We start from the raw sequence: 19,468 nt of genomic DNA on the forward strand, positions 1-19,468 counted from the left end.
TAATCTGCTTTACAATTTACATTTAGCATTCTAAGCTTCTGGAATTAGGTTTAATGTAGATCAACATCATCAAGTAAAGAAATGTATTCTGGTAGGAATGTATCATTTATTTACATTACATAGAATGCAAATTGTTTTAATACATGCCTATGTACAGTGTTTTTTTCTAATATCAGAAAAATGTATGAAAATCTAGCATGCGCTGTTGTTTATAACAGTGGGGAAATTGGGTTTTAATTGTCCCGAAGCAGATGCTTCCAAATCTTACTCTGCAGCCCACCTCTGCTCTCTGCTGGCAAGCTGCTCTCCAATAGCATCCAAAGCTAAGTTTCTAGATATTAGCTGGTGCCCTTTCTCTTCCTCTAGATGAATCAACATGCAATGTTCCCAAATGCCTTCCAGCTGCTGCCTTTCTTCCTAGTTGAAACAGAACCAAAGGTTTACTTGGAGCGTTCGTATTGCAGCTGCTTTTTGTCCTACCATGAGCAAAGCTTCTGATCCACTATATAATCAATTGGTTTCTTCTGAAATGGTGGCGGCGGCATTTATAACAAAGCTGACACTAAAATTAGGGTCTTGAAAAATGACTTTTTTTGCAAAAATAAGTAGAAGATTTTTTAAAGTTTATAACCTATATCTGTAAGTCACCAAAAGTTAATATTAATAGCAAAACTGAGTTTTGTTTTGGTTTTTTTGTGGAGGAAAAAGTATCTATTAATAAACTAATAAACTATTAATAAACTATCTATTAATAATTTGTGCAATGAAGGCTATGCTTCGTTTTATCCATTTTACTTCAGTTTTGGTGCACATGCACTGTTGAACTGGAGTGTGTTGATATCAGTAACAACATCGTCATCGTCGTTTAGTCGTGTCCAACTCTTCATGACCCCATGGACTAGAGCACACCAGGCACTCCTGTCTTCCACTGCCTCCCGCAGTTTGGTCAAACTCATGCTGGTAGCTTCGAGAACACTATCCAACCATCTCGTCCTCTGTCGTCCCCTTCTCCTTGTGCCCTCCATCTTTCCCAACATCAGGGCCTTTTCCAGGGAGTCTTCTCTTCTCATGAGGTGGCGAAAGTACTGGAGCTTCAGCTTCAGGATCTGTCCCTCCAGTGAGCATTTAGGGCTGATTTCCTTAAGAATGGATAGGTTTGATCTTCTTGCAGTCCACGGGACTCTCAAGAGTCTCCTCCAGCACCATAATTCAAAAGCATCAATTCTTCGGCGATCAGACTTCTTTATGGTCCAGCTCTCATTTCCATACATCATTACTGGAAAAACCATAGCTTTAACTATACAGACCTTTGTTGGCAAGGTGATGTCTCTGCTTTTTAAGGTGCTGTCTAGGTTTGTCATTGCTTTTCTCCCAAGAAGCAGGTGTCTTTTAATTTTGTGGCTGCTGTCACCATCTGCAGTGATCATGGAGCCCAAGAAAGTAAAATCTCTCACTGCCTCCATTTCTTCCCCTTCTATTTGCCAGGAGGTGATGGGCCCAGTGGCCATGATCTTCGGTTTTTTTATGTTGAGCTTCAGACCATATTTTGCGCTCTCCTCTTTCACCCTCATTAAAAGGTTCTTTAATTCCTCCTCACTTTAATTCCTCCTCACAGTAACAACATAGTTCAACATAATCACAATCCTTCAGAAAGCTACTCTCGACTTCAGTTTCATTGTTGACTTGTGTGGACCGAAAAGAAGTAGAGCTTTCCCCCTCAGACATGAAGTGTCTCCTTTTGGTATTTTCATTCATGTGTTGAAGACGCATGGGAGATCTAATGGGGGTGGTCCTTAATGGTTTTAATAGTTCATTGTTGGACAGTGTCACAAGTACAGCTATGGTATGAAGACGCATGGGAGATCTAATGGGGGTGGTCCTTAATGGTTTTAATAGTTCATTGTTGGACAGTGTCACAAGTACAGCTATGGTATGTTATATCTGCTGGCAAAGTTGACAGGGGTCCACACATCTCATATGTCTAAGGAGCATGTGATCATCTTGCGGTTCAAACAACCTTACACAAACAGGTTGGAATTGGCAGCATAGGATGCCGACATGTGTCATGTAATCTTAAAGCTTCTAGTAGGACATACCTTTTACAGTTGCTATGCTTACAAGTTCAGTCGTGCGTAGAAATCCTTTGGCACATATGACTGAGTCTGGAAATGCAGCACTTATTCTGGACCCTGTTTTGTGTTGTCTTCCTCATGTAGCATTCCACCACACTTTCCCATCTCACATGTGGCCATATAAGACCTATATCAACTGGCAGATCTCCACACGTTACTTAGTAGCAAATGGGGTTGGGAATTTCAGTCTTTTAGTGGTTTGCTAGAACTGATGAAAATGGATGCAGATACAGTGGCTGAGATCCAAAGATCTGCTTTAGGTACACTTTTCCTTGTCTTCCCCCCCCCCCCCCCAGCAGACTTTCCTGCCATATGATGAGAAGCTGCTTTTTAAAGCTCCCAGGGTCTCAAAAGTGGCTTGCTGGTTGCTGTTTGAAAAATAAAAGCTCAAAGATTTTTTGAGCATGCTGTGCTTTGGATCCTGATATATTTTCTTATATAAAATACAGTTGCTCTAGACGAGGGATAGCCAATATAGCACCCTCCAGATGTTACATTTGGTGCTTGACTACGCTGGCTAGGGCAGATGGAAGTTGGAAGTCTGAATAGCATATGGCGGCTTTTCCTGATCTAGACATCTGCCTATGGCCAGGAAGGTGATTTTCATATGCCATGGAAGGAATAATATCCAATAGTGTTCAGTATACAGGCGATGCAGTATAAAGGCAATAATTTCTCTTGTTTCTGAAAATGATTCTACCTATGTCACTTCATTCTAAACTTATCAAAATAGTGTCATGGTACTACTAATAATTACAGCTTTACTGGGAGGGTTGCTTCATTTTGAAATGCGTAGTTCACGAGATTACTGTGATTCACTGGAGTTTTGATAGTGGAGTATCACAGCTTAACAATCTTAATTAATGTTAATCATACATTTTCTGACATGTTGCACAAAGGATTTCCATGCCTCTGTTTGTGTGAAAGGAGTGAAGGCTGTGGCAACTTTGCAGTATTGGAACAATCACTTCATTTGTGAAAACCTGATCCATATGTGTCCTTTTATGTATGAAAAGGCAGTGTCAGTAATGGAAAAGGTAAAGGAAACCTTTATGTTTCCTTTTTTAGGTGTAAATTTAACGTATTAAGTATGAATGTGCCAAATGTATATGTTTGGCAACCCTCAGCTTATAAGTAGAATCATAAAATTGTAGAGTTGGAAGGGACCACGAGGATAATGTAGTTCAACTCACTGCCATGTAGAAATATTTTGCCCAATGTTGGGTTCAAACCGACAATCCTGGGATAGAGTCTCATGCTCTACTTCCCTCAGATCAGTTGACTTGTTACCAGGGATCAATTACCATTACTTCCATATAAATAGCCTGATTTAACTGAGAGGGGTTGTTGGCTGATCCTATGGGACATGTGCATGGTCGGGGGGGGGGGGAGGATTTCCTAGTAGTCTTGAGGCATTTTGTAATGTTTTATGTGGAAGCTGGTGTGTTATATCTGGACATCACAATCACCCTCTGCAAAGGTCTGCTGCCATTAGCTAGTGGAATTTCCATTCTCCCTGCTCTGCTTGTTGAGTGCTCCTGTGGTCAGAAAAGGGAAGTGATTTTCACTGGTTTCCTCCCTACCTTCCCCCTGTTCCACCTTCTACAGCTTTCTGGAGGTTTTGTCAATCCTCTGCAGAACATTTGGGGTGGTGGGATTGGTGAAAAATTCCCCACTCTTTACCTGCAGGAATGTGTAGTAAATGGGGTTCAACTCTGAATCTGGCCTTATGCTTTTAGCTATACTGGAAAGCAGTGTGTGTGTATGTGTGTGTGTGCGCGCTACTCGTTAAGTCTGGATTACCATTTATACATTACAGATCAACTGTTCTGCCAACAGAACTGATATTGTGTCAAGAAAGTCTCTTTTTTTTAATGCCTTGATTGATCTGGACTCATCTCCCAGCACTAATCAGAAAACTAGTGTGAACTTGGGCTTCCATGAGTGAATCATCTTTTGGATTGGATTCTGCATAATATCCCTCGTAAGCAGTCAGTTTTGTCAGTGCTGAGAGCAGCCGCCATCTGCATGCTTGCTGCTTGATAGCGTGTTGAATCTATTTGTGTAAACGGACAGAAACTTTCACTCCTGAAAATCAGCTCTTGGGGGGCATCCTTCAATGCAGCCGCAGAAGTATCCACACACAGCAGCAGCATATGTGATAATGGGTCGTGGGAGCTCCACATGTTCTTAGCATTCTTGATCACAGCTTAGTGCCTGGAAGTTGTGAACAAGTACACTTCTGTAATGTATATTTCATCCAATAATTGATAATACTAAGACAATGGCTTTTCCTTCCATTTCTTTAGTTGTTTGAGCTGCTAGGACCTGAGGGATTTGAACTCATAGAGAAACTCCTGCAGAACAGATCAACAATTGTGGAGAGATCTTTCTCGGGACCAAATGATTATAAGCTGCAGGCTCTGCAAGGTAAAGTAATAGCACACAGGTTTTTACTAGTTGCATGGCTTAATTCTTGGTTAAAAACTTAGCAACACTACTCACACAGGGGAAAGAGGTGGTCATGGGTATGGATGGCATCCAGACATCCACCTTATTTTAGTGTGTATTTTTTTTAAAATAAACTCATTTTCTAATTTGAAAAGCTGAATACAGTAACTTGAGATCACAAATTTATTCTTCAATTTTTCCCCTTTTCCAAGTTCATAGTTTTAGTAATTTTTTAAAAAAACTTATCTGAAGGTCAGCAATTATTAGTGGGTTTGCTGTAACTCCACAGTTAAGGGTATATAGTTTCATAGTGAGGGAGAGTACACACAATCACATCTCAGCTTAATAGGTTGCAACACGGTGGAGCCTCTTCTCCCCTTGCATGAGCCTGAAAACTAGAAAGTCTCCCTGTAATTATAGTTTTAATAGTTTGAAAGAAATAGAGAAACTATTATTGGCAAGCTTTGGAACGGGCTATTGGGAACAGACTGCTTTTAATGAAAGGGATGGTGCCATGCTGTTTTTTTTTTTTTTTTTTGTAATTATCAGTATGTTTTTAAGAAAGATATTCTAAATTTATTAAAGTCTAATTCTTATTTAATAATTGCTTTTTCTGTTGTTGTTTTTTGCTGCTTTAAGTCCCTTTGAGGGGAAAAGGTGGGGTATAAAGAAATATAACAACAACAACACCACCAAACCAAGATATTAAACCATGGTTGTCTTAATTTTCTAGTTTATTCTGAAGCTATTAATCATAGTTTCCTAGTTTTGATTAAACTAGGAATAGAAAGCCTTGCTGATTAGTTTGATGACTCCTGTAAATGAAGGAGTGAAGGGGCTGTGTATGCAGCCAAAAGGCTTGTTCTTATCTCAGTTTATTAAGCTAAGATTCAGTCATTCAACTGAGGTTGAATGTGTTGTGGAAAACAAGCTGGTTATACTGTATCCACCTCCTTCCTTACCCCAATGATAATTATTTCCCAGTATGGGAAATCTAAAAGCATTCTCAAAAGAAAGCTCCCCCCCCCCAAACCTTTAAAAATAATGTTCCAGGCTACTTAGAAATTTAATCACTTTGCTAAAAGCTCACATAGCAGACAGCATGATGCTACAAATAGCTGTACCCTTTTCCATGTTGCAGAACAGTGCAGGAAGCTTGCTGGAGAAAACACTAAGCCCAACTATGGCTGTCAAGTAACAATTCAGTCTGAACAAGAGAAGCAGTTAATGAAACTATGTCGTCGTGAAGAAAAGCGGAATGCCCGGCGAGAAAAACGAACTGGGGAGGATGGAGACATTTTTGTCGATGGAGGAATGTGCTTTGATCCCAAAGAGCTCCGCAGTCAAAGGTAATAAATGCCATCAGTGGAAAAATGCTGTTCTTGTTAACTTTTAATGTATAGTAAGCGTTTGTTCTCTCATAGTGCATCTTTAGGGATTAGATAGACCTGACCTTCAGGGCATGTTTTATTACAACTACAGATTATTTTTGGTATGAAACAAAAGAGCAGTGATCTGCCTAATTACATTCTCCACAGTCTAACCCACACAGGTTAGAGGTAAAGATGCAAAAGGCACCCTATCATTCTTGGGTACTGTCCATTTAGTTTAAAACATAAAAGGTCTATATTCAGTGTATTAAAACCGTCTGTCTCATCATTAGATCAGCCCTTTTTCACATTGCCATTGTATTATGGATGAGGAGTGGGGCATGCAGAAAGCTTGATAACAATATTTGTTTATTTCTAAAATAGGATGTATTTAGACAGGTACATTAGTGGAAGGAGAGTGGTAAGAGTGGATGATCCCTTCCAATAGTAAAGACTTTGCATCAGTGCAGAAAGAAATGGGAGCTGGAATGGCCCTCACTTTGCCCCTATATTTGTTGGAACCATCCCATTTTAGGGCTTGCACCACTGTGCTGCTGGAGGATATCTCTGGTGGCAGAGGATTGTCCTTGGCCACTAACTCTTGCTTGCTGGCGAGAGATGCTAGCTGGCTGTCAAAACACAGCTGCACTCTCTTCCTTGTTTAAGCTAAGCCTGCCTCTTGCTTGAAAATCACCTGAGCTTCCCTCCAGTCCAGCTGTGAGTGGAACAGCGGTTACCCTTGCCAGCTCCTTTTTCTTTGTTGAAGGAAGAACCTCCTCCCCTCTTTAAAAGATGTTGTCAGGCTTCCTGCGTATGCCAGAAAGCAAGTGGGGCATGTACTTTAATGGGCAGGCTGCGTCCTTTACTCTGTACAAGTGGAAAATAAAAAGGGTATGAGAAAGATGAGGTAGTGAGAGAATTGAGGAAATACAGTGGAGGAAGTGAGGGAGAAAGGTGTCAGGGGGGCAATGAAGGTTGGGCTACAATTAGAGACTCGTCAGGGAACAGTAAGGTGTGTAATAATAAAGCCAAAAGCTTTTTCTTCTTTCCATTGTTTTTTCTACTTCCCTTGCCCCTTCAACCTTTTCTCCAACCCCGTATGTACCCGTCCAGTGGAAATTTCTGGGCTATTCACCCTTTGATCACCACCTTAATTAAGTCGAACACTATTCATTATTTACTTCCTGAAGAGAGAGCTCTTGGTTTGACCAGCATTTTACAATCTTCTTTTCTACCCAACTCCTCTCCTTGCACAGTGTTGGGTTTAGAATATTACATTTTGCTTACTTTTTACTCATCAGTATTTTGGTGCAAGTAACATTTTAGCTTAGATGCTATATGAGTGATAAGACTCCATCTTTCTCCACCGTAAAGTTTTATTGTCAATCTTCTTCTCCCATCTATAAAAGCTGCTCAGTGTATGAATTGGTCCAAGTTTCTTGCAGTCCTCCCGACTGGCTTTTTTGTGATTTGTCAGGGTCAACATTCAAAAAAATGTTCTTGGGAACTATTGTGCCTTTGCCTGATATACCAGGAGTGAATCACCCATCGGCATGGAATGCTGGCTGATGGGGGGGGGGGGCAGGAACAAAAAACAAGAGGGGAAATGGAATGGTGTATCCTGCAGGAGGGCATAAATGGCTGCTAGTCCTACCTACTGTAACATTTTGTTTCAGGTCACACTTGTTCTCTTTCGAATATTTATTTTGAAGCTGAATTTACATGGTGGGAGGAAGGTTCCATGTGAATTTGCCTAAGCAGTCAGCTTTGGGTGTTAGTCTCCTTTGTAGAAAGCCAAATTTAATTGAAACTTCAGGCTGTATACCTACTTAAAAAGAAAAAGAAAAGATGGAAAACCAGTAGATAATTAAAAAAAACACTCCCAAACAGGCTGTGAAAAGTTATTCTATATTGATATGTTTACTGAATTAAAAAGCAACTGAGGGAAATTTCATAGTTCCTGTGTGTTTCAATAGGAGGTTCATTCATTTTATAATACAGGTTTGCTCAAGTAAAAGGTGTTTCTAACAACTGTAATACACGTAAATGTTTTGCTGAGTTTGCATAATATAACCTCTTGATTATAATGTGGTTTATTTTGTGATTACAGAGAACAAGCGCTTTTGAACGCCCGCACAATGCCAGTGCTGGGCAGACAGCGAGACACAGAATTTGAAAAAATTCATTACCCTCATGTTTACGACTCTCAAGCTGAAGCTAGGAGAACCTCAGCATTTATTGGAGGATCAAAGGTATGCTTTCGGTGTTTGTTTTAAATTCTGCATTTGAGGGAGTATGAAACTTGTTTAAAACCATTTGTATATTAAAAAGAAACACATTTTCCACTCAAAGGAGGCAATAATTTGTCTTCACGTTGATTTAATAATATTTCCCCCTACTCAATGAACACTTGCATGTTTGGTAATCTTGGTGACAGCCAGAAGTCACTTATTCCAGAGAGATCCTGCTGAATTCATTGCCATTAGTTCCACTAAAGTGGTTTTGAGGTCTTGGCAGCCTCTGCCATACTCAGCTGTTTTTCTTGGAATATTGAAAGTGGAACAATCCTCTTAAGGACTATTGGTGGGATTATATATACAACGGACCACCCAGCAGTTAAAGACATTGCTACAAACTTTCACATTATGGTTCTGAATTAAAGTTGTTCCTGAGTGGAGCTGGTTTTGGTGGCTCTCAGGTTACAGCATTTCAAGTCTTTCCCAGCTGAAACAGTGCAGAATGCATTCGTCCTCCAAATCCAGCCTTTGGATTTAGAGCTCCATGTTAATTAGAAACAAGCGCTGTTCTGTAGCTGCTAGCCATGGGTAAGAGATCGGGCAAGTGTCCCATGCTCACACTTTCTCTCCTTTGATTTTGCATGTGATTTTATGCCATACCATCTGCTTCAGTACAGGTGTGATTGGCTTTTAGGTAGAGTTTGAAAACACATCTGCAAACCTTGCTTAAAGGGTTGGTAGAGATATTTTTCTGGCCGTGAAATTTTGTTGGCATTACAATGGGGGGCAGGGGGAAAGTTGTGGGGGGAGGAGAGAGAAGGATATGAGGGAGTGTGAAACCTACAGCATGCCTCCAAATGTGGTTTGAAAGAGAGAGAGAAAACACAAAACAGCTCAAGAGCAGCCCAGCTGGATCAGATCAGTGGCCCATGTATCCCAGCATCCTGTTATCACAGTGGCAAACTAGATACCTCTGGGAAGCCCCTGAGCACAGCAGTTCGCTTCACACATGCGATATCCAGCAACTGACATTCAGAGCATCAGCCAGTAGTGATGGAACAAAACCATCATGGTTAGTATGCAGTGGTAGCCTTTTCCTTCCCGAATTCCTCTTTAAGCACCATCTAAGAGAAGATACTATGAAACAGGACATGCAGGTGATCTAGGACTTTGTGCTTTGAAATAGACTTCTCTGTAAATAAATAAGCCCGTGGCAATATTTTTAAAGTAGTGGTCAGTTTAATGAAAGATGCTTACTGATTCTGTACCTTTTCCTTTCTGGCACAGAACGTGTCCACCAGTAGCTTGAATTAAGTAATATGAAATTTTTGTAGTTCAAGCTCTTTTCCTAACAGAATTAATAAATCTGGTTAGCTTAACTGGTCACTACCACCCAAAATGCAAGCGTTTAAAACATGTATTGCAACCGCTTTGAAGGTGTGTGGTTTTTTACAATCAAGCGGTATATACATTTCATGAAATAAACAGCAAAAAACAAAATACCTTGCGGATGCACATTTTTTGTAATCATCAGTATGACTTTCTCCAAACCACTTACTCAGTTTCTGGGCTGCTTACCGCTTGGAAAGTAACTTCACTTTGTATTTCTACATTCCAAGAGGATATATTTAATCAAGATTAAATCAAATTATAAGCAGAAGCCTTTCTCTGGAATTAATATAATTGAAGTAATGAAATAAATAACAGCATACAGATTCAATTTTACCATGATTTCCATAAAGATTTAATTGATGTTCTATATAGATTTTTGATCTCTCTCTTTCCTCTAGAAGGCTTACTTTGAAACCTTCATGTAAAACTGGGTTGTTGTTGTTGTTGTTTATTTGGAAAACCCCCAAATAATCCCCTAAAGCTCACTAAAATCTGTAGTGGAGATGGGACTGATTTTCCCCCATGGAATTCCAGGAACTTGTTTTGCTTAGTTTTTGCTACTTTGTGCTTTTTGATGCTAGCTGTGTTATTTCCGGACTCACTTCAAACCGATTTTTACCTGTTTGTGGAAGGGAATCAAAACATTATTTATTCAGCTAATTATTTTTAAGTTGTTTCCCCCCCTTTCTTTTCTCCTGCTTAATTTTCACAGATGCTTCTGCCAGAAGGTATTGAGAGAGAAAATAACAAAATGTATGAAGAAGTAAAGATCCCTCACACCGAACCGATGCCTATTGGTTTGGAGGAAAAACCAGTTTACATTAACGATTTGGATGAGGTGAGGAAAACTTAACTTTTGTGGTGTGCTATGGAACATGTATACAAACCTTTGTTCCATTGTATCAGTATATAATCAGGCGTGTTTGAAAGAAAAAGATAAATTCAGTTTTTGTGTGGTTTAATATTGATATCAGGTTGGATCAAGGATTGTTTTGGATAAGCTGCACGTCACTGAGCACCCCACCCCATTCCACCCCCATTCCCCATCCCACCCCACATCTCTCACTGTCAGCACTCAACAGTGGATTTTTTGCAGGCACAGAAGGTTGCAGTGGGGACGAAAGGGCAAGAAGGCCCCATTGTGCAAGCCAAACTTTCTTTGAACTTCTCTTGATTCAAGCCATAGTGTTCTCACATGTTCTAACACTTTACAGCATCGCATAAGTAGAAAAAAGACAAATGCTTGCTTTTATTGGGTGGGGTGGCAAAGGCGGTAGAAGATCAAATCCAAGATCACTCTGGTCAGTGACCGAAATAAATCAATTCATTCATTCAAGATTGAAGAAACAGGAAGAGAATATAGTAATTGTTTATAGACCGTAATTTTGTTATCTTTAGTTGAAAACTTGATAATGTAATCTGCCTTAACCCTCTGTCAATACATAATCTTTAATCAGTCTGGATGCGGGTGTCTGTGTGTCAAATGCATGCTACAAAAACCAGAAAATTAAATTATTTCAAGGGTAGGTAATAAGCATGACATAATGTGCAAGTTAAAGAATTATGCCTTCATTGAGAATTTTCTTTTTTCCAGCAATGCACCATAGTTGCAAATAAGAAATTTGGGTTGGCAATACCCCACAATGTAAAGTATAAACGACTACAAAAATATACATAAAATAGTTATGATGAAAAAGGCAGGTTTTTCACAAGGAGGTTTTAACGGGAGGTGGGGGCACAGAGATTAATTTTGTTTGTAAAAAGGCTTTGTAAACCTGTGGGATACTGTTGACCCCTGATACTGTTGGTCGAGATATTAAGGGATTTGTCTGTTGGGAAAATAAACAGTTTCCCCTCTGTGCTCCTTTGCTGCAAGAAATGACAATAAGAGGTTCTGGTTTAAGTATTTGTAGACATGAATTAACTAGCAAGCTACATTTTTGACTGTTTCTTTGACACCTAGCACCTTATGTGTATAGTTTTTGAGTTTCTTTTTTCATTTCACTAGTACTAAAACTAGTGAAGAATAAATCTAGCTGTAAGAATAAATCTAGATTTTCCTCAAGATTTGGGATGGTGAGGCTGGATTGCTACATGGTAATTTATGGTGGGATGTTGAGAACATGAAGTTATGAAGTGAGCCACAGAAAAGTATAATATTGGGGGGGTGTACATTTGAACTCCAGCTGTTTGTGAGACACTACAAGCTAATCTTAAGAGGCAGAGATGTAACCAAGACAACCACTGGACAGGAATTTAAATCCTTTTCTCTCTGATTCAGGTCATACACTTCTTCTTTTCTACATACCTCTCTTCTTATTGCACCAATTATGCAACAATACAGAATGTTTGATGTGGACTCTTTCTAGCATTAGCTTTTGGGCATCATCCAGCAAATGTTTAGCACTTTGGGCTCTCTGATTTCACTTAGAAAAGCACAAGTGCTTAATTTTGGTTACACAATGCCCAGTAGGTGATAAAAGGACATCTGTCAACTGGTTTTCAATAGATTCCAATGGCAGATGGAAAACTGAAATGATATGCCATAAGCCTTCAGAGCTAAAGGAGGTACATTATTGTACTTGTGACCTTTTCCTCTACGCTTCTCCCAACATTTTTATCCAGTGGAACATAGTCGTGTAAGCTGCTTGGTAGAAGTTGAGCTGGGATTTTTAGTACCCATTGCAGGATTTCATACTTTGGCAGAGTGCATCTCTTTTTTGAAAATTACATGTGATTTAAAGTATTAATATCATAGTAATAAAAGGATGACCTTCACACATTTTGCTTAAAACGCAAAGGGTCCCTAGAAATATGCATGCGGTTGGATAACAGTTGATCTATAATGTTTTGAAACTTGTGGCTTCCAGTCCAGCCTGCCTTGAAGGCAGTCCCCACGACAGTGGGGGATCAGCAGACTAAAAAGAAAAATGGTTCAGTTTGCTAAACTTTCCCATATAACATGCTTACTTTATGCATCCCCGAAGTGTGTGCTTTTAAGGTATTAAAATCTTGCTGCTTACTTGGGACAAAGAGAAGTTTTTTCTTTTCCTTTGCTGACCAAGTGAATGGTGGCCTGCCCTTCCTTCCACAGGTAATTTATGCTGCTTTTACAGGCCTAGTATTTGCCAGCCTGACAAAGCAGTGCAAAGCCCATGCTGCTGTTTCTCTGACATTTTGCCAGAGCATACTGCTGATATTATTATTTATTTATTTATTTATTTATTTATACATACATACATACATACATACATACCCCGCCCATCTGGCTGGGCTTCCCCAGCCACTCTGGGCGGCTTAAAAAAAAAAAAAAATTAAAATACTGTAATACGTCAAACATTAACAGTTTCCCTAAACAGTTTCCCTAAACGTTGTCAGAGCTGCCTCTAGGTCCCAGCTCACAGAGGACCAACGCTAGGCTGTAGTAATGTACAAAAGTCTTTATTGAAGTTCAGTTTCCATTTCAAAGCCACAGCGTGCAGCCCTACGTCTTAAACCCTAGATCGGCGAAGTCCCGTCTGAGTCTCCTCCCCTATGACACCAGTTTAAGATCCTAGCCCTGCTCCACCTTTTATGCTGCTCTCTCCTCCTCTGGGTCCTCCTGCCCGCTGGGGCATTGCCCTTTCTGGACTCTTCCGACGCTGAGTCGCTTAGCTCCTCCCCCTCCCTCCGGCGGGCTTTAGGGCCCGGTTCCGAATCCTCCTTCTCTGCTGTCCCGCGCTCCTGTACATTTGAACTTGCCTCTCGCGCCAGCCCAGTGACCTTTCTCCTAACCGTTACACTACTTTGGTCACTGCTTCCCTCTTCCGGGACACTGGCCGGATCTGACCTCTCCTCCGTTGTCCGACTTTCTGATGGAGGCGTGGTCAGCCCTGCCTTATCTTCTCTCCCTGGTGGGGAATGCACTGGCCCCGATCCTTGGTACTCTTCCCCCCCACTCTGCTCTGGTGGGGAAGCTGGTCCTGATTTCCAGCTACTGCTCTGGGAGTCCCTGCTGCCCCCTTGCTCCTGGGGCGTTCCCCTTGGGAACCCCCTACCCCTGGCCACTGGCGCCCCCTTCTGTGAATCTTCCGATTCGCTGGAGAGGCTCATGGAATCCCTCGGTCCACTGTCCTCTTCTCCTACGCTCCCCTCAGATTCTTCCCCTTCGCTCTCCATCTCCTCTCTTCCCTGTGCCTCTGCTCCTGAGCCCCTGACATCCATCCCCCCCTCGAAGCCCCCCCTTCCCCCCTCCCCCTCTTCTGGCGTGGGTTTTGGGTGCGCCAGTGTTGTGGGGGTGAGTGCAGGATACAGTTCTTCCCCCGCGGTGTGCCTCCAGCCGGTTAGATCTGGCCAGTCCTCAACGGGCTCGTCGACGTCGATCTCCTCAGCTTCCATCTCTCTGCCGGTGTGTTCGAACCCCGGATCCTCCCCCAACACGTCCATGACTCCCTCTCCCCCTGTCGCCTGGGGTGACGCTGCGTGCGCGGGCCCGCTCAGCAGTTCTCTGCGCCACCCCACCTCAGGTTGATCTTCCCACCAATAAGAGCCGCCTGTGCCAAACCCTGAGAGGGACCCCTCTGGGGAGCTAGTCTCCGGCGCCGTGTCCTCCTCTGAAGAGAAACCCCGGAACGTGCTGGCTGAAAGTGTGGGTGTGAAAAGATATTCGTCGAAATAATCCTCCGGCATGGGCCTGTGTGGGAAGAGTGTGTGGAACTCGTCTTTGAGGTAGTGCTCCTCCACCGCATAGTACGGTACCCAGCTGTTGGCGCTGGCCGGTGTACCTTCCCTTGCGAGGAGATATTCAACCCCCTCTTCCCCCCATCTTGAGTCCAAAATCTCTGTGACCTCGTTGAGCGGCTCCGCCCTCGGCGACCCCCCTGTCGTGGGTGCGTCTCTAAGCGGGCTAGGAGCTGTCCCTGGCACCTGAAACCTGTGAGGTGCCTTGTAGGGCGTGAGCACCGATCTATGAAAGACCGGGTGCATTCTGGATCCCTCCGGTAGTGTCAACCGGAAGGCCACTGGGTTGATCTGTGCCTCGACTTGGTAAGGGCCTAGCTGCTTGTGTCCGAGCTTCTTCTTAGCTAAGGATCTGGCCGGCACTGCCTGGGCTGCTAACCAGACCCAGTCCCCTACCCGTATGTCCTCCCCAACTCTCCTGTGTCTGTCTGCCTGCATCTTGTACACGTGTTTTGCTAGCTCTAACTGCCTTCGGAGCTGTTCATGGACCTCCTGTAACTCCTCTGCCAATGCCTCTGCTCCCTGCACTCCCTTCCCCCTCTTTCTCTAAGCCCGGGAAGGTCCTGGGATGTCGCCCATTGTTGGCGAAAAACGGTGTCACCCCCGTGGACACGTGTTTCGTGTTGTTGTAGGCAAACTCGGCCAGCAGTAGGTAGTCCACCCAGGTCGAGGGCTGCTGGTTCGCGTAGCATCTCAGGTACTGCTGCATGATGGCGTTGACCCTCTCCGCTTGTCCGTTGGTCTGCGGGTGTCTTGCCGACGCTAGGTTGACCTTGACGTTCAGGATCCCCATCAGCTTCTGCCAGAAACTCGAGCTGAACTGGCGCCCCCGGTCGGACAGGATAGACCGTGGCAGGCCGTGCACCTTGAACACATGGTCTATGAACAGCTTGGCTGTCTGTTCCGCTGTGGCCACCTTCGCGCAAGGAATGAAGTGCGCCATCTTGGTGAACATGTCGACTACCACGAGTACTGCTGTTTTGCCCCTTGAGCTGGGCAGATCAGTGACAAAGTCCAAGGCCACCCTCTCCCACGGTTCAGGCGGGGTCTGTAGCGGTTCCAACAGTCCCGCCGGCGGTCTGTGTACTGGCTTGGCCCTTTGGCATGTGTCGCACCTCGTGACGTAATCCGCGACTTCTCCCCGCATCTTGGGCTACCAAAAGTCTCTGGCTACTAATTCCACCGTCTTGTCCTTGCCGAAATGTCCGGCGCTGGGTGCGTCGTGTAGCTGTTGCAGTACTCTCGCGTGGAGTTCATCTCCCGGCACGTAGATGGCCCCTTAGCGGAGGAGCAGTCCATCGCGTATCTGGAACTCGTCGTCCTTCGCTGTGCCACTGCGCACCTCCTCCATCTTGGATCGTGCGAAGGAATCCGTTCGAAGCTCGCGCCGTATTGCTTCCAGGTCCACGGTGGCCGAAGCGCATGCCCACGCCTTAGGTGCGAAAATGTGTTTGGCCGCTACCGGTGCTGCTTCCTCCAGATACTGCGGCTTCCTGGATAGCGCATCAGCCATGATGTTGTTGTCTCCGGGGATATATTCTATCCTGAAGTCGAAATCCGCAAAGAACTCCGCCCAGCGGATGTGTCTCTGGTTCAGGAACCGCGCCGTGCGCCAGTATTCCAGGTTCTTATGGTCCGTGCGAACTTGCACTGTGTGTTTGGCTCCGATGAGGAAGTGCCGCCACGCCTTGAATGCTGCATGAATGGCCAGCAACTCTCTGTCCCAGATGGTGTAGTTCTGCTCCGACTTGCTGAGTTTCCTGGAGTAGAAAGCGCACGGCCTCCAATCCCCTTGCGGGTCTTGCTGCAACAGGACTGCCCCCACGGCTCTGTCGGAGGCATCCGTCTCAACCCTCATGGGTCTGCTGGGGTTCACATGTAGCAGTTGTTCTTCGGAAGCGAAGAGACGCTTGAGTTTCTGAAAGGACTGCTCCGCCTGCTCCGTCCAGATGAACTTCTTCTTCTTGGAGCTGAGGGTGTCCGTGATGGTCGCCGTCTGCATAGCGAAACCCTTGATAAACTTGCAATAAAAGTTGGCAAAGCCGACAAACTTCTGGACCTCCTTCCGATTGCGCGGGCTTTTCCAGTCCAGTACCGAGCGTACCTTGGCGCTGTCCATGGCGATTCCCTTGTCGGACAGCTTGTAGCCCAGGAAATCCACCTCCGTCATGTCGAACTGGCACTTCTCCAGTTTGGCGTAAAGTCTGTGCTCCCGTAGTCTTTGCAGGACTTCCTTGACATCTCTCTCGTGAGCCTCCTGCGATTCCGAGAAGATCAGAATGTCGTCCTGGAAGCAGACGCACTTCTTGTAGAGGAGCCCCGCTAACACGTGATGCATGAAGGCTTGGAAGCAATGGGAGCCATTTTGTAAACCGAACGGCATAACCCTATATTCATAGGTGGCCAAGGGCGTAAACATGGCCGTCTTCCACTCGTCGCCCTCCCGCATGCGTATAAGATTGTACGCCCCTCGTAGATCCAACTTGGTGAAGATGCGTCCCTTCCTCACCGTCGCGAGCAAGTCGTCGATCTTGGGCATCGGGAAAGCCGTGGGCTTGGTTTTCGAGTTCAAGATTCTGAAATCAACTACCAACCTCTTTTGGGGCGTGTCTTTTTTCTTCACGAAGAACACAGGACTGCCCCCCACTGCTTTGGATTCCCGGATGAATCCCCGCTTCAAGTTGTGATCTATGAACTCCCTGAGCTCTTGCAGTTCGTCTTCAGACATGGAGTACAGTTTTCCCGTCGGCAGCGTCGCCCCCGGCAGGAGGTCAATCTTGCAGTCGTAGGGTCTGTGGGGAGGCAGCTTGTCCGCTTCCTTCTCGCAGAAGACCTCCAAAAACGCCTTGTACTTGTCGGGTACCGCTTGCAGCATGCCCAGTTGTAGCTGTGGGTCATCCTCTTGCCCCTCGTCTTCCTGGTTAGTCATGATGCAATGTTCTGCGCAGTAGGAGGAGCAGAAGGTCAATTTACGCTGGTACCATGCCAATGCCGGGCTGTGCCTGTCCAACCAGCTCATGCCCAATACTATGGGCGAGTCTGACAGGTGGGTGACATTGAAGCTGATGACTTCGCGGTGATTTCCAATTCGCATCACCATTGGCGGCGTTTGCTGTACCACCTGTCCCCCCAGCAATTCTCTTCCATCGACTGTCACTACATTCAGGGGCATCGTGGCAGGCAGGAGCGCTATGCTATGTTGCTTGATGAAATCCACTCCTATAAAGTCTGCATTGCTACCAGAGTCAATGGTAATAGGGACTTCCATGGTGAGCCCATTGGGAAGCTGGAGTGCTGCGGTGAGCTGCACCACTGGTTTGGGCGGGAGGGGGTCTGTGGGCTGTAAGATTCCTGGGGACTGCTTCACTGACTCGTCTGGCTGGGCCCCAGTGGCTCTGCTTCCAGCCAGACTTCGTTGTTTCCCTGCTGTGGTTCTCTCTGCTGAACTGCTTCTGTTACTGTTACTGTTGCTGAGGCTGCAGTGTGCTTGTGGAGCCTCTGGGGGCACTCTTTTTCCATGTGCTGAGCACTGTCGCAGATGTAACACTTCCTGTTCCCTCTAGGAGGCTTCACTTTGGCTGCTCCCGGTGTTAGGGCTCTGGTTGCTGACTGAGCCTTGGCACCACCTATCTCCATCGGCTCCTCTCCCCCTCCCAGTGGAGGCGTGGATTGAGCGCGCGCTGAGTCCCTGGGAAAGAAGGGAGGTGCTCTCGCTGGTGTGCGTCCCCAACGCCCTTCGTCTTTGCTCCAGGGACGTTCTTCCAGACGCACCCCAATCGTCAGCGCTCTCTGGACAACTTCTTGAGTGCTCTGGGGTCTCTCCCCCCTTGCGATTTCGTCTTTCACAGCCCCGTTCAACCCCTCCCAGAACAGGTCCCTGACGGCCGCTGAATCTTTTTCCCATCCCAGCGCATTGACCAATGCAAAAAAGCGGGAGTGATATTGCCTCACAGTGGCTCTGCCTTGTTTCAATCCATGTATCTCTTTTCTGGCGACATCTACATCTATCGCTGTTAAAAAACAAGCATCCATTGCCTTAACGAAGGCATTCGCGTTTTGGAGGGCTGGATCATTATCTCTCCACAGATTGCGCAACCACGCTTTAGCTTCTCCATGGAGATGAGTTAGTATGAAGCCTACTTTCTCCTGCTCATCTCTAAAGTCCTTCTCCAGTAACTTTAGCGCAAAAACCACGTCTGCTCTGAAGTTAGGATAGTGCTGCAGACTCCCATCGAAATGAGACACAAGGCTGCCTCCTCTCTTTCCCAGCCCAATCCCCTCTGGTCTGGCTCCCGGTAGCCCCTGTTTAGTCAACATTTCCAACCTGTCTTGCAGATCCTTGCAGACAGCAGCTGCTTCCTCTTCTCTCCTCCTGGACGCTCGTATCTCTGCGTTAAGTTGTGTCACTGCGTTTTGCAGGGCTGCCATTTGTTCTTCGGTAGTCATCTTGTGCTGCTTTCGTGAGCTCGTGAAGTACCAATCTTCGCCCCTCGCTGCGTCCACTCACGTTGCGAGGTTTTTAGGCAGACGGGACTTACTGGGAAGACCCAGTTTTCTGAGTGCATGTTCTGGAAGTTGGGCAATAGGGGCAGTACAGGATTCCTACTGGTGTACCGACCTCCCCGCTGCACCAAGGATTCCCTGCCCGAGCTGCTTCAGGTCGTGGCGGATATGCTCCTGGAGACACCTAGCTTGGTTGTCCTGGGGGATCTTAACATCCATGCCGACACGGCCTTACAAGGGGCAGCTCGGGACTTCGTGGAAAGCATGGCCTCCATGGGGCTGTCCCTGAATAAGTCTGGCCCAACTCATAGCCACGGACATGCCTTAGACTTGGTGTTTACCTCTACGGATGTTGGTGATCTGACATTAACTAAAAGCGAAACAAAAGAAGTGCCATGGTCAGATCACTTCCTGGTGCAACTGGACTTCTCCGCAACCCTTCCCCTCCGCAGGGAGGTGGGACCGATTCGGATGGTCCACCCCCGCCACTTAATGGATCCAATTGGCTTCCAGAGAGTGGTAGGGGATGCTTTATCCCAAGTTGATGGCCTTTCAGCTGATTCCCTGGTGGCACGCTGGAATGCGGAGTTAACCAGGGCTATTGACTGTCTGGCTCCGAAGCGCCCTCTCCGATTGCATGGAGCCCGGACAGCCCCGTGGTTCT

General features: G+C 45.3%; 1 protein-coding gene across 2 annotated transcripts in view; it reads left to right on the plus strand.

The window, feature by feature from the left end:
• Positions 1–19,468, plus strand: part of ASCC3 (activating signal cointegrator 1 complex subunit 3) — a 226,427-nt gene that overhangs the window by 19,902 nt on the left and 187,057 nt on the right. For both annotated transcript variants that reach the window (XM_079971589.1, XM_079971590.1), the window contains exons 5-8: positions 4,442–4,562; positions 5,725–5,932; positions 8,064–8,205; positions 10,295–10,420. In XM_079971589.1, coding sequence (XP_079827715.1) covers positions 4,442–4,562; positions 5,725–5,932; positions 8,064–8,205; positions 10,295–10,420 — 597 coding nt within the window. The remainder of the gene's footprint in view (positions 1–4,441; positions 4,563–5,724; positions 5,933–8,063; positions 8,206–10,294; positions 10,421–19,468) is intronic.

The sequence above is a fragment of the Podarcis cretensis genome, assembly GCF_951804945.1.
Source record: "Podarcis cretensis genome assembly, chromosome: 3".
NCBI classification, from domain to species: domain Eukaryota; kingdom Metazoa; phylum Chordata; class Lepidosauria; order Squamata; family Lacertidae; genus Podarcis; species Podarcis cretensis.